This window comes from Apodemus sylvaticus, chromosome 7 (genome assembly GCF_947179515.1).
Source record: "Apodemus sylvaticus chromosome 7, mApoSyl1.1, whole genome shotgun sequence".
NCBI classification, from domain to species: domain Eukaryota; kingdom Metazoa; phylum Chordata; class Mammalia; order Rodentia; family Muridae; genus Apodemus; species Apodemus sylvaticus.
This window is the reverse complement of record NC_067478.1, coordinates 78,340,017-78,355,806: the sequence shown is the minus strand read 5'-3', so window position 1 is coordinate 78,355,806 and position 15,790 is coordinate 78,340,017. Positions and strand designations below refer to the sequence as shown.

At 45.4% G+C, this 15,790-nt stretch overlaps 1 protein-coding gene across 4 annotated transcripts in view; it reads left to right on the top strand.

The window, feature by feature from the left end:
- Alg9 (ALG9 alpha-1,2-mannosyltransferase) overlaps positions 1-15,550 on the top strand; it is a 64,447-nt gene extending 48,897 nt beyond the window's left edge. For 3 of the 4 annotated variants that reach the window (XM_052188363.1, XM_052188367.1, XM_052188365.1), the window contains one exon: positions 15,298-15,550. In XM_052188363.1, the coding sequence (XP_052044323.1) occupies positions 15,298-15,421 (124 nt within the window). In that variant the 3' untranslated portion in view covers positions 15,422-15,550. The remainder of the gene's footprint in view (positions 1-15,297) is intronic. The other variant, XR_007978833.1, reaches the window with a different exon arrangement.
- The last annotated feature ends 240 nt before the right edge of the window (positions 15,551-15,790 follow it).

Sequence of the window (15,790 nt, the reverse complement as noted above, 5' to 3'; positions counted from 1 at the left end):
CTCCTTCCTCCCTCCTTCTCTCTCTCTCCCTCCCTCCCTCCCACCTTCCCTCCCTCTTTCTTCCTCCTCCTCCTCTTCTTCCTCTTCCTCCTCTTGCCTTTTCTCCAGTGCTGGGGCTTGAGCCCAGGGCCTATGCTTGCTAGGCAAGTGCTGTGCCACTGGCCATCTTTCTAGCACATTGGACTCATTTTTTCCCCTTTTCAATTTTATTAACTAAATTATTTATTTGCTTTACATCCTGATCTCAGCTTCCACTTCCTCCTCTCCTCCTGGTCCCCCACTCCCACATCCCCTACCCCACTTCTCCTCCCCTTCTCAGAAACAGGGAGGCCTCCCATGGATATGGAGTTGCCTCTTCTACTGAGGCTAGGTGAGGTAGCCCTCAGTAGGAAGCAGAAAGGGATCCAAAGGCAGCAAGGCAATGTCGTCAGAGGCAGCCCCTGCTCCCCTGCTTTAGGATCCTACACGATGGACGACCCAGCCGCACAGCTGTCACACATGTGCAGAGGGCCTGGGTCCCCACTGACTAAGTTTTTAATTGAGTTGTTTGTATCCTTATTGTGGAGTTTACAGAATTCTTTGGTGTATTTTCATTCAAGATCCTTTGTCAGATGCACATTTTGCAGGTGTGTCTGATAGTCTCAGACTTTTGCTCTTGATAATGTCTTTTGCAAAAAGCAAACATTTTGATTTTAATAAAGTTCATCTTATCTGTTTTTTGTTATTGATTGTGTTATATCTAAAAATTGGCAGCCAACCTGAAGATCTAGTTTCTGTGCTGTCTTCTAGAGTTTTATATTTCTCACTGTATATTCAGATCTATGATCCATGTTAATTTTACATGGGTATAAGATCTGTGTCTAGATTCATTTATTTTTATATAAAGCCTTTTGCTTTTCCATTTTCTTGCTCTGCTCCCTTCTCAGAGATTTATAATTGTCTGTGTCTGCATTTCCTGTCTGTGTCTGCATAGACATTTCCTGGACTTTTTATTCTGTTCTATCTATGAATTTTTTTATCAGTCTTGATTGACATAGCTTTATGTTCAGTCTTCAGGTTGGTCATTTTTCCAAATAACTTTGTCATCATCTTCTTTAATATTGTGTTGGTTATTCTGGGTCTTTTGCCTACCTGTATAAACTTTAGACTTAGATTTTTGGTCTCTGTGAAATTTGCTGGGATTTTGATTGATTATGTCACAGTAAGGTTGCGAAGAACTGCAACCTCAGAATTGGGCTGCCTTGTTCACAAGCAGGAATGCCTCTGTCCATCATTCCTTGATTTATTTCATTGTAGTTTTCTTTGTATAGATTTTGTACACATGTAGATTTAGAAAAGAGTATATCTTTTGGGGGGAGTTCTAATATAAGTGTTACTGATTTTCTAAGTTAAAATTCTGCTTGTTCATTGCTGATTTATACAAAAGGGATAGACTTTAATATGTTAATTTTTAGATGTTGCTACTTTATTGTAATTGTTAATTATTTCCAGGAAATTTAAAAACTATTTTATAACCCTAAACTATTCTTTAAAAAAAATAGATGAGAAAACACCTGAGCCACATGCTGATGAGAAGACTCTTGCTACAACTGAAAGCAGGTGACTCAGGAGAAAGGAAGGGATTGCTGCAGCACTGCCATTGAGTTAGACAAGAGAAGGAACTCCCGCAGATAAAAGCCCAGGCCGTTGTGTAAGGCGCACCTGCTAGAGCCTTCTGCATGGCGGAGGGGTCTGTCTGTGTCTGACACCACAGCCTCAGGGCACATGTGCCTCTCCAGCTAAAGTTCTCCAGGGATGGTTTGAAGTTTTATGTAATCTCTAACGTCATCCTCGTCATCATTATTTTTGTTTTTGAGACAAGGTTTCTCTGTGTAGTCCTCGTGGAACTTTCTATGTAGACCAGGCTGGCCTTGAACTCGAGGCACACCTTTAATCTCAGCACTCAGGAGGCAGAGGCAGGCGGATCTCTGAGTTTTATATAATCTTAAGTACAGAAGAGTTCATAGTCATGTGCCTGTGATGAGCAAAGTGCAGAGCATTTCCTTTGATAGCATCAGTTTTCCTCAGGGAACTAGGAAATGGCATCTGCAGTTTGAATGTGGTGAGGGTAATATCTGCTTTTTCTCTTTTAACTCGTGTGTGTGTGTGTGTGTGTGTGTGTGTGTGTGTATGTGTGTATGCATGCGCACGTGCACGCATATATCATGGCTTCCATTGGGCCAGAGGACAACTTGCAGTAGTTGATTCTCCTTCTACCATGTGCGTTCTGGGCACTGAACTTAGGTTTCAGGTTTGGCACCTGTACCTGCTGAGCCATCTTCCCCGCCCAGTTGTAATTTTTTTCTTCAACTATAGCCACACTTGTAAGGCAAATCTAACCAGTTTTCTAAAAAGCAACTTTATTGGAGTACAGTTTTCATGCCAAATTATACAACCACAATTGTATGTTACCTTACCAGCTCCAACTCCAACTCATAATTTAATTATTTATAGGTTTGCATTTTTTGGCTATTTCTTATAAGTGGGATTATACAATGCATATGGTTTTATGTTTGGTTTCCATAATAGTTTGTATGAGAAAAGTGTCCCGTAGGCTCATATTCGGATACTTGGCCCCCAGTTGGTGGCGCTGTCTGTGGATTTTTAGGAGGTGCAGCCTTGCTGGAGGACGTCTGTCACTGGCGGTGGGGGTCATCTTTTTGAGTTATAGTCTTATCCTGCTTCCAGCTGGCTTGTTGTCGTTTGTGTGTGAATGGAAGTGTGATTGGCAGCTTCCTTCTCTGCTGCCACCATGACACTACCTGTGCAACCGTAAGCCGGAATGAACTCTTTTTTTTTATCCCATAAATTACTTTGGTCGTGGTATTTTGTCACAGCAACAGAAAGGAACTAATCAGCCTCGTTCACTCAGTGTATGTTTAAGTTTTGTTCAGGCTATGGTATGTACCATCCTGCCTTAGGGTCTCTGTTGCTGCAATCAAATACCATGACTGAAAAGCAATTTGGGGAGAAAAAGGGGTTTCTTTGGCTTACACTCCCACACCACTGTTTATCATTGAAGGAAGTTGGGAACAAACAGGGCACGATCCTGGAGGCAGGAGCTGATGCACAGGCCATGGAAGAGTGCTGCTGTAGAAGAGTGCTGCTCACTGGCTTGCTCCCATGGCTTGCTCAGCCTGCGTTCCTCTGGAGCCCAGGACCTCCAGCCTGGGGATGGCACTGCCCACAGTGGGCTGGGCCCTTCCCCATTGATCACTAATTAGGAAAATACCTTACAGCCAGATCTCATTGAAGCATTTCCTCCATTCCCCTCCTTCCTCTCTGATGACTCTTGTGGAAGGTTGGCATGATAACACCCAGTTTACGGCCCTTGGCCCTTTTATTGCTGAACACGTACTTTTTTGTTATCATTTCTTCCTTTGGCTGCAGACTTGGTTGTTTCCACATTTTGGTTTTCTGAACAAAGACGCTGAAAACACATATGTGGGGTGGATAATCAGAAACCACAGCAAAGCAACAGAGACTGAAAGGGTGCGCTTTATGGGGGGAGTCTTATTAGAGGCTGTGCCATTATGTTGATAACAAGGGAGACAGGAAGGAACTGAGGGGTGAGAGATTGTGGAAGGTGGCAGGCTGGGAATGGACGAGTGCGCTAGGATAGAGAAGCAGTAGTGATGGTGTCAGAGTCTGTTCAGCGCATGCACCCGGTGCCCAGCCTCTGCCTCATTGGGGAGGTGGGATGAGGGGACTGCATCTTCCAGTGTCAGGACTTCTGCAGCGCATGCACCCCAGTGCCTCTGCCTCGTTAAGGGGCTTCATCTTCTGTGTCTACGGTTTTAAGTTGAGAAAGCTATGACAGTGAGACTTGGCTTAGGAAGGGTCTTCCTCTCTGAGGAACAGCAGATCCCAAGCAACCTTCCCATGAGCTGGATGTCTTCAGGAGGGTGTTTATTCAATCTCTCTCTCCCTCTCCCTTTCTCCCTCTCTCTCTCCTCCTTTCTTCCTCTCACTCTGCCTGCCTCCCTCTCTCCCTCTCAGTTTTTTCTTTTTGTTTCATTGTTGTTGTTGGTTTGTTTCCAAGACAGGGCTCTGCCTGACTGGCCTCTGCCTGACTGAACTCAAACTAACAGATCTACTTGCTCCTGTCTCCCAAGTGCTGGGATTAAAGGGCTGCCCCACTATTCCTGGAGGGTTTTAATTGCTTATAACTTGTGTGCAGGCATAGGTTTTTAAGATGATACGGTGAGAGAAATCCGTTGGCTTCTGAATTGAAGACGTTTGATTCTTACAGAGACATGGAGTTTGAGAACCAGTGGCTTTAATCTCGGCTCCTTGCTGTCAGTACTGCTCTGATGCCCCACCTTCCACAACCATAAAACAAAGGAATCCTATGTACTTTGTAGGGACTAAATGAGAGCTGTGCATGAAAGTCCTTTCAAACTGAAAGCCTTTTAGCAAGTTAGACCTTTAAGTAAATTGACAAGCTCTGCAGAGTTCTGGACTGTGTTGTCCTTACATTTCTTATGTAGATTTGCACAGTTTTCCTTGATCATTTTGCTGACATCCCTTGCTGACATTGTCTGTATAGGACCTCAGTTGTCTGAAAGGGAGTGATCAGAATACTTTGAGTACCAACACATTAAAATACATACTCTTGAGAGAATGTTACTGGAGAATCTTTGCAGGAGAGAAGCAACTTAAAGATTATTGGTATGTCTTTGTGATTGTGGCAGATTTAATATGAGGGACCCCAGTGGCTGCATGTGGAAGGCCACTAACAGATCTACCTGCTTCAGTCTCCCAAGTGCTGGGATTAAAGGGCTGTACCCCTATTCCTGGAGGGTTTTAGTTTCTTATAACTTGTGTGCAGGCATAAATTTTTAAGATGATATAGTGGGAGAAATGGTTGAAATCCCTGAATGGTATGGAAGGTAGGCCTTGGCTGCTGGGCTCTGGAGACAGATTCACCCATCGGGAGCATGGCGGCCTGTGTCCTCTTTTCTGAACTGGAGTCTCTGCTTTCCAGAGGCCTGCAGACCCACGGCCTTTGAGCTGGAGCATCCAGGCAGAGGATTTCAATGACCAGCTTATAGCTTTGCTCACATGGGGCTGGTGCTAGCCTCAGTTTCTAGACCTTGAGCCTCTCATGACGAGAGTCTGGCTGTGCTTATAAGGACTGTCAGACTCATAGGAGATGGGATCAATCTACCCGACAGTATCACTAAAAGTTTTTTCTACTTGTGTACACTGTGTGCCTGGTGCCCTCCCAGGCCAGAAGAGGGTATCAGATCCCCTGGAACTAGAATTACAGATGCATGTAAGCCTCCACAAGGGTTCTGGGAATTGAACTGAGGTCTTCTGGAAAATAAGCCAGTGCTTTTAACTGTGGAGTCATCTATCTGGCCCCAAAAGAGAATGTTCAGATTTGTTATTCTATAGCCAGCTCATGTTACATCCTTTATTAAACAAGAGGGTTTTAACCTTTGAATCAGGACATAATTGCTACTTGTATAAAGTGGCTTGACATGTGGGGTGGATGTAATGCCTCCTCCAAGAGTGCCCTGAGAGGAGTGCAGGAGAGCGCTGGAATAAATGAGTGTGGAACCCGGAGCCCTGTGGGGACGCCTCTCCAGGCCTTCTGAAGAGTGGGCTCTGTGTGCAGCTTTGGAAATGCTCTAAAGGCCCCGCACTGCTTTGTGTAACGCACTCCACCTGTAGGTGCTCCTCATAGGCACTTCCGTTTTGTTTGCTGCCTTCCGTCTGTGCCTCTTCCATTTTAGAGTATTCTGGAGCCTCATCCAACTGAATTCTAGACTTTCATGATTAGATGCTTCCAACAGTCTGGGAGAACATAGGCAGGGTTTCCAACTCCAGCAGATTTAATTACAGGTGAGGAACAGAGGCAGGTTGAAACAGCAGCTGGCAGGGTAGAGTCCCCTTCCTAGTCAGCGGGCCCCAACTGCAGCCTCAGTTGTAGGTGGGGAATGTGATGATATTTGCTGCTTTGTTCTTTCAGTGCCCAGCATAGAAACCTGAACTTTAGCTGGCTAATTAGAGAATTTCTATAGACTTTTTAATTACCTCCCAAGAAGTAAAGCCAGCAACTGTGAGGCCTGAAGACCATCGCACCCGTATGCCTATATCCATTTGTGTCCTGTGTGATGGGGTGGTCTGGATGATAGGAGCCGGCATAGGCAGAACTGTATTTCCGTGAAATACCGGGCTTACCAGAGCAAGTGTTGTGAAGGGTAGGTTAGTTAGAAGCTTTCTGCAGTGTGACAAGCACCCATTCTCAAAGCTGTAAAGAGCACAGCTGGCTCAGCTGGCTGGTTCTTCCTCAGGGTCTCTCGTGCACTGGCCACCAGAAGATAGCTGAGGCCTCCCACTCTCCCACCCACACCTCTGGCCACTGAGACTAGCGCTCGGCTAGACCTCAGAGGAGGACCTCAGAGGAGGACCTCAGAGGAGGCCATCACCCAGAATTCCTGCCTGTGGCTTTGCCTTTCACCGTGGGGGCTGCACTCCGTTGCTTTATGACTTAGCCTTGGAAGACAGACCTATCGCTTCTCCCTCATCCTGCTGCTGGTGGGAAGGAAGCAAGCCGCAGCCATGCTCAAGGGATGAAGAGGGGATTGGTCTACCTATGACAGAAGTACCAAAAACATATGGACGTGTTACACAATCTCCACAGCTTCTCTAATGCCATTCTCCTCCTGAAGTATTTTTCAATTCAAAGATTTCTTAAAAGAGGGAAAGGGGCAGCCCTGAAGGCCATTTCGCCTTCCTACCTAGGTGGAAAGGAGACCACAGTGTTGGCAGGATTTGATGGCTAACAGTTGGCACACTTCACATTGCATCTGGTCTTGAATCAGTTGAATCAGTTTTCCACACGACCAGTGAGTGGTGGGTTCTAGTCCGTTCCCTGCATGCCAGGCACGGTGGCACCTCACCTCCCTCATTGGTGCCCAGGATGCTGAGAAACAGGAAGGGCAGAATTCATGTCTTTCGTTCTCTGTCAGCTTCTGTCTGCTGCCTCCCTTCATCCCCCTGCCCCTCCCCATTTTTCCCAAATACTTTTCCATCCATCTAATGTTGTAGCTACCTTTGGCCAGATTTGGCTTCAAGACTCATTGCATGTTGCCTATGTCTCAGTTCCTTAATCACTGAAATCTGCTGACAGAGAGAGTAAAAGAACAAACCTTTTAATCCCTTGTAGAGCCCAGTGAGTGCTGCTTTCTGTTGTGGGACGACGAGTTCTCTAGAAAGTCCATGTCCACGTCTCCACTGAGCGAGTGCGTAGACTGAGGAGGTCAGTGCTTGAGGTTGGCCCTGGCTTCAGGCTAACAGACCGGGCAGCTGACAGCATCAGCTTTTCTTCCAGCTTCTTTATGATCCTTGACACATTACATTAGAGGGTCTTAAATGTGTGACTTGGTGGGTTTTACATGCTTTATATATATATATATATTTTTTTTTTTACTTATTTTTTATTATTTATGTGTGAATGCATGTATGTGTGTGCACCATGATTTGCAGATCGTTGTGAGCCACCTGGTCTAGATGCTGGGAACGGAACATAAGCTCCCCAGAAGAGCAGCGCATCCTTGTATCTGCTGGGCCATCTCTCTAGCCCTGCATTTACTTTCTTGGAGCTGGATTTATGTAACAGTGCAAAGGAGAAAGGGAGCAAGATAAGGGTCTTGCCAGAAGCCTGTATCTTAGTGAAATAAAAATGGTTGAGGCAAAGTATACTCATTGTTATTTCAAACCTTTAAAGCTTGCCAGAGTCTTTTTCTTGAGATGGTTTCCAGTGCTCTTCTGCCACACAGATAAAGCCCGGATAAGGGTCTGAGGAGCAGGGCTGAGCCTGAGAGACTCCGTTGTGCGCTGCCTGTATCTCTGAATCACTACCAGATGGGAAAAGACTGAAGAGTGCTTCCCCCCAACCCTTGGCAGGACTGAAGGTCAGAAGGGTCCAGTTGCCTAATAGCAAGTCTTTCCCAACTGTTCTGAATGTTGGCTAAAGGTGACTGGTGCAGAGGCTAGGATGTCATGCCAGATGCTGTACATATCAGGGCACGATTCACTGGGCGCCCATGTCGCAGTACTGCTGAGTCCAATCTGTGCTTCAGCAGACATGCTAACCATGCCGCCTCACAGCCCTTTGGAGCTTACGCTGAGTGGTCAGCACCGTGGCCCAAGTGCTGGATAAACTGCTGAAGGCTAAGTGTTATTCCAGACACATGGGTCAGGGCGACGTTGCAGACTCTGAACTCCAACCTGAAAGGTCATTTGGCCCCTTAGAATACCATTTCTTTTGTTGACATGGACACTGTGTGAATCAGCTGAGCCGCCAGTTCGTGGGCCACTGTAGCCCCTCCTTCCTTCCTCCACACTGTGTAGGTTCCCGCTTTGGTCTACTCTGCCTCATGGATTTAGGACTAAGATGTTTGAAAAGAAAGAAAACAGAACCTATTTTTACTTTTGAAGCTTCATTTCCTTGTGGAAGATGAACATTAGATGCTAGGGAGGTAGACTAGATGATCTGATTTGAAAGCTAGCATTTCCTTCCATTTGCAGAATCATGAATGATTTCATGGGAGAGTTCTACAAGCTAGAGAGAGATGCAGCATTGTCCTATCCCTAGGACGGGCCCTCCAGCATGTCAGCCACGTTCCTGTGTCACGCTTGTGAAATGGGAGTGTGAGTTATCTCTGCAGTGCTTACTGACTGAAGCAGTGTCCTCACCCCATGTCCTGTTAAAAGCACCCTTATGTTTGCCCAGTACCAGCCTTTTGAATATTAACGTTGCTCAGTAAAGGATAGTAGGTTGAGTGTGACTGAACTGTGAGGGAAAACCCAGATTGTCTTTAGATCTGAAGGTGCTTTGAAGGGCCAGTTCTGCCCAGACAGGTGTAGAAAATACCTCACTGAGAAGTGCGCTATCTGCAAGAGAAAGAGCAGCTCCAGGAAGGACTCAGTGGGGCTGAACCAGCAAGGCTAAATGTGCCTTTAATGTTTGAGTGAGGGATGAGTGGTTGAATGGATGACAGGCAGGAGGATGAATGGACAGACAGACAAGTAGAAATGGGAGGGAAACCTGAGTGTCACAAGGCTGTCTGTCTCAGCTGACAAACTGGCTCAGTATTTCCACTTGCACTGGCTGCTGGTGTGGGGAACTAGCTGCCAGCCTTCTGCTCATGTCAGCAAGTGCAGACTTAAGTCTCCACAGCAGAAAGCTCTCAGACCCCGATAAATGGGGTGACAGTTGAATCAGAACACATTCTGGGCTGTCAGCTAGTTATACTGCTTGGGCAATTGTTTTGTGCGTATCTGTTCATTCCTGCATTGCTTAAGAGGCTCTCTTACTGGGATAAAGTGTTTGGGCTTCTATGATGATGACACGTGCTGTGACGTCTTGTTCCTTACAGATTCAGTCGTAGTCATGCTTTGTTAAGCAACTCTAATGTTCAGCGCTTGTGTTCTTTCAGTCACACTGTGGCATTTCATTGCATGAAACGTATGAACCTGTGGCATGAACTTTGATAGGTATTCGTTCTGTTTTAGTTTGGGATCATTCTGACTTATGTTTCCACATGTGTGCATGTGTGCAGACTCCATCTTCCAGTGCTTAGCCGTTCTTTGGTTTTATAAATTTGATTTTCCGTTCTTCAGAAACAAGGTAGTATAACAAGTCTTCCTTAACAGTTGAAGCTGCTACAGATACAAATGGTTAAGAAACTGGTGTAGTCAGGGATTCCCTTCTCTTAATGTTGAGGTGGGCAGCATATCACGATGGCAGCTTCTGCCTTACTTCTGGAAGCCATTAGCTAGTGGCTGTGTGTGGCGGCTGAGGAGACCTGCATTCTCAGGATGCTCTGACGAGACCTCGTGCTCTCTCCTTTTATAGGCTTTCCTGCTCAGGTTTACCTATGAAAGCCTCCTCACCGGATGCTGTGTTTAGAATTTCATGCTAATTTTCCAATGGCTCCACACTGGGTGAACACTGCAGAGTTGAGGTGTCTGTTGATTCACTTCATGTCTGTCCTTGACAAGATGCTTAACCCGAACCACAACTTGTTGGACTCGGAATTGGACTTGTCTATTATCTGTCCTTCATACCTTCAGTTATGGCGTCACCTGATGGTGCCCAGTATGGCTGAGCTCAGCTGAACTCTTTACTATGATATCCTTTGCCCACTTTCTTTGCCCTCCACCTACCCATGCATCCTTCCAATATGTATGCTGTTCATCATATAGTAGTATCAGGCATAGATAAAACATACTCATTCCCTGCAATCTAAATGTAGGAATAAAGGGGCACTCAGCAAGTTAGCAAGTAAGTCTGTACACATTGTGAAAAACATACTGAAAAGACTTGACTGTACCCTGAGCCAGAGTCACCAGAGTACAGCTGACTGAGATGGAAAGATGGATACTAACTGTTTCCCCTGTCCTGTCCGGTTCTCAGCATTTGACTTCTCTTCTGAATGTGTGTGCTGGTGCTGTAGGAGTACATATACTAAGTTATGGCTGTGTGCCAGTTGTTTTCAGATACGAATACGAACTCAATGAGACCGTTAGCCCTCTGAGAAAAGATGACGCGGCTATGCGCAGGCGTGCAGATCTGCATGTGTAGTTGTCGCAGTGAAGAAGCTGAGGTTTTCTGGATGGGCATGGCAGTGCACATCTAATCCCAGTCAGAGGCAGGGAGATCTCTGTGAGTTTCAGACCAGTCAGGGCTGCACAGTGAGACACTATCTGAAAGGAAGGAAGGGAGGGAGGGAGGGAGGGAGGGAGGGAGGGAGGGAGGGAGGGAGGGAGGGAGGGAGGACCGGGTGGTGGTGGCGCACACCTGTAATCCCAGCACTTGGGAGGCAGAGGCAGGCGGATTTCTGAGTTCGAGGCCAGCCTGGTCTACAGAGCGAGTTCCAGGACAGCCAGGACTACACAGAGAAACCCTGTCTCGAAAAAAAAAAAAAGAAAAGAAAAGAAAAAACAAAACAAAACAAAAAAAAAAAAGAAAGAAAGAAAGAAAAAGAAAGGAAAGGAAGGAAAGAATTTTTTTTCTAAATTTGGGACAAAATTGTTCGTTTTAAATGTTTTAAGTAATATTTTGCCAACTTTATATGTTTGAAATTTTCTGGTATAATAAGCAGAAAACAAGACAAGTTATTTATGAAGCATAAAAATAAACAGACGCATCATCATAAAGTAATAAAGCCCCCACAATGCCTGCTGCTTGTTCTGACTGGTTCTACTACAATTGCCTATGCATGTGGCTGTGGCCCCCTCTTCCACTGACATGCCTGTTTCCTCTGTCTGCACCAGTGTTAGGTATAGTCAGACTTCATAGTTTTTGCAAACATGGTTGTTGAGTTGACGTCCAGGCTTGCATTCTGTCAGATCACATTAGCTGTTTGCCATTCATTTCCTTCGCAGTTCTTTCCCACTGAGTTACTTGTCCTGAACTGTAGGGAGCTCACATACTCTAGATGACAGTCCTCTACTGTACGGATTGTAGATATCTTGTCGCAGTCTCCTTTCTCTTTCTTATTGGTCCAGCTTGCTTTTTATACCCAGCAGTAATGCATAGTGGACCTTCCATTTCAGTCTAGTCAGTGTTTTTGGTGACGTATGTTCTGTGTTCTGAAATATGTAGACCTCTGTGCTGTTACCTGTCAGTACACTAGGAAGATGGTCACCAGCATTCATGGTCTTGGTCCAATAGACCCTGTCTGCTTTTATGTTTTTTAGTTATTTTATAATTTATTTACAAAAATAGGAATTGCAGGGTAAGGAAAGATTCATTCATTTGAAATATCCTAAGTGGGTGCTGGAGAGATGGCTGAGAGCACTGCTGTTCTTACAGGGGACCTGCGCTCACTTCTCTACACCCACGTCATGGCTCACAACTGTCCGTATCTCTAGTTCCAATGCCTCATTCTGATGCATTTGGGCACTAGGCATGTACGTGATACACATACATACATGTAGACAAACACTTTGCACATAAAAATGAACCTTTAAAAAAGGAAATATAATACATGAAACTTTTTCCACATTCTTTTGGTTATAGATACACACACACACACACACACACACACACACACACACACAGTGTTTTTTGTTTTATTTCTTGAGACAAGGTATAGCCAGCCATCTAACTACTGGAACTGGCTTTGTGGGCTGGATTGGGCTTGAACTCAGTGGGCTCATTCTGCCTCTGCTTCCCAAATGCTGCAATTAAAGATGTGGGCCACCATTCCTGGACATATATTCTGAATTTTTATTCTATATTCTCCTTGTTGGGAACACACACATATACATGCATTATTCCAGAGATGGATGTCACAAATTTCAGCCAGCTGTTATGCATGAACCTGATGCATCCATTTTGAAAGATGGTAGGTTTCAGACTTGTCACTAATAAAATCCAGCTAGCTCATCATTGCTCCTGGCTGTTGCAGGAAATATTAAAAAGAACCACCAAGTGCCAAGTGCCAAGCTCCCGTGCTCCATCCAGCTACTCTCCCGCCAACCCTGCTGCCTCCACGGCCAGCCCCGTGGATCAGCAGCCGATCGCAGTCTTCCCAGCTCCGGTTCGCTGCCTCAGTGCTGCCGTACTCCCTCAGCCATAAATGCCCCTGGGGTCGGCGGCCCCACCTTCCAGTAACCCAGTAAGACAAAACTCTAGAAGCCTATTATTAACCAGTCAGATTTATCTGTCAGTAAATTCTCAATTCACAAGATCCCACATAATAATTTCAGGGCCAATTGATAATTACAAGCTGCCCATCCAGATCAGACAAGTTATCCCAAGTATTCTATCTCTATATAATATTCATAGCTACCTGTGCCTATTTAAAGCCACATGGGATCTGGACGGTCTTCCTGTCTGTCTTCCATCTTGCCCTTCGCCCTTTCTCTCTGTCTCTGCAACTCTTAGCTCCATCTCCCTTTTCCCTCTCCAATCACAGGCCTCCTACCGCACTAATATTTAAATAGACTGGACACGAAAAATCCTGCCACACCTGGCTCTCCTTATCCTTGCTTCATCAAAAAGAGTACTTGGGTATTTTTTGTGAAATCTCTATTGTTTCCTAATTCAAACTTTTTATTTTTAAGGGTTTAAAAGTTAATTAGACTGGTCAGCGGTTTTTAAATATCTGTTTTCTGTGCTCCTCCATTGTATCCTTTCCTTCAGCTCATGCACTTTTGAACTGTCCCAAATACAATCTTACAACTTTTGGGAAAGTGAAAAATGGGTAGGGCACAGGACGTGTTTCTTTATTATACCGGGAATCATCCAGGGTCTTAGTGCAAAGATTGCATGATGCTGTCCTTCCTGGTGAAGGCAACTGGATAGAAAATATGCTACTTTCTTTTTGTGCTAGGGGCTGATTGTTTACTGATCAGTTATTTTTTTTTAGTCACATTTACTATGTATTGTGTGTGTTATGAGGTGGGGGAAGGAATTCACATGGGAAGTCAGAAGACAGCTTGTGAGTTCAGAAGGGAACTCTGATGAGTCTGTTCCCTTTCCTTCTGTGTGGATTCTGCAGATCAGCCTAAGGTCACTAGGCTGGGTGGCAGGTGCTGATCCAACCTCTCATTTCTTAGCCTTGAGGCTATTCATCTATCCTTACAGCCACCTGCGGACCACAGTGTGAACTTTGCTTGCACATTGGTTTCCCTGTGTCAGTGGACAGCTGCTGCCTGCTTCTCATCTGTGTGTGTGTACTTTGTCTGAGGATTGTGGAGTATCTTCTCATGACATTAGAGGTGGAAAGTACTGACCTAAGGATTCTGAGCTGTGTTCGGTGGAGTATGTAAGCACCTCCAATGGTTCATTCTGTACTGAAGCTGCTACAGAGCTAATCCAAAAGGAAAACAGAGCTGATTCTGCAGATCCTGATGTTGGCCCAGGGCTTGAGTCCCACCAAGCGTGTGTGACTTAATGAACAGGAGTCATCTCTGGAATGGCCACTGACCTGAGGGAATTGGTGCTGGCTTTAGACTTTCTGTTTGGAGCATCACTTTATCTGTGCATTGTGAGCAAAAAGAGGAAATTAACTTGTCTGAGCCAGGTTCATCCTCTTCTTGTTTACTCTGCTCCCACGAGCCCTGCTTTATCTCCAGAGTCTCCTCTAAGCTTTTTTTCTGTTCCCAAGCCCTTGAGCTGTTGGCTGTTGAAGTGAAGGGCGTCTCTGTTGAGTACAGGGCACTGCCTGCATTTCAGTTGGGAAGTGTCTCTAAGAGGTGTGTTTGCCAAGTGCGATACCATTGTGTGCAGGCATTGCAGGAGTCTGCCAAGCCCAGAGGTAGGCTGCCGTGCAAAGGCCACACCGACCTGACATTTACAAGTTTAGAATCTGGAAAAGGACTGGCCGTGGACACCCTTCAGCTATCTCATTTCCGGTATCAGTAGTTGGGCCAACTTGGATTTTCAGACTGAAAAATTCAGTCAGGAAGTAATTCGTGATGCATTTGAAGCTGCCACTACAACCTCTTCAGGAAAGCATAAATCTGTAGGCTGCAGGTTAAGCCATAATGGTGAAGCTTGTGAACTCTAGAATCAAACCTGGATGAGGCTCTTATCAGTCACTTCATGAACTTGAACAAGCTGTTTAACCTTCGTGGCCCTGAGCAGACACAAACTCTGCTCTGTCTGAGAAGCTGGGAACATTGCCACCTTTCTCATAGATTTATCAGATGGAGTAAACAAACTTAAAACCAAATCACTCTCCAGTCCTCATACTTCAGTCACGAGCAGAATTTTTGAGAACATACTGTGCTCTCACATGTGAGCTTGTGCACAGACTTGTGTTCAGGTCCCCAGAACAGTTTTTCTCCCCTCTCTAGGGTAACTTAGAGCTGGAGCCAGAATTGAATGAGCATTTGGCATTTATGTAATTGTTCTATAATTCTATATTTTGTTCTGTATTTCTGGATTCAGAAGTTATTTGGGTGTTAAGAGTGGATTTCAGTCATCACAGCCTTTGTATGCCCTGGGACTTCTCTGTCACATTCAAATGCAAAATGCAGACCGATAGCTCTGACTAGGCTGTTCAGATGGCTTAGGGAGATAGATTTTGTCTTGTTTTGTTTTGTTGTTTTGTTTTGTTTGGCTTGAGTAACAGATAATGTGTCTATTATTATGATCTGGTAACTAAGTAGTAGACTTTTCTGTATTCATATAAAACATTATCCTTGGGGTAGTGCTTGGTTTCGTTCAACTTTCAGAGCCATTGGTAAAATGATGAAATCCCTCCCCCTCCCTGTCTTTTCTTTCAGGTCTTCCAAGTTGCTTCGGGCATTTTATGTTCCCTTCCTGTCAGATCAATACACAGTGTATGTGAACTACACCATCCTGAAGCCTCGGAAAGCAAAGCAAAGCCGGAAGAAGAGTGGAGGGTAGCACGCCCCTGTGGCTCCAGTGGACTGCCAGCCTGTGCTAACTAGGGGTGCCACTGAGCTGACTTCCTCCAAGGCATCCTAAAACACTATAATAAAGGTCGTCTGCTAAGAATGCCAGACTCTGGCACTCCTGAGTCATGGTCTATGTCAGAGTCTAATCGAAGTCACACACTTCTGCTCCTGTGCCTGTTCTGCATGTGAGCTTTCTGCAGATGGGCAGAGTCCTAACTCCCGGGGAGGCACACTGCCCCCGTCTCCATGTTGTCGGTGTAGTTGTTCACTAGAGCGGAGAAGAACAGAATGTGCTTACAGGAAGAGCTGAGAGTCCTGGCCTCGGTGTGGCCTAGCCTCCTCCACTCCCCGGCCTGGC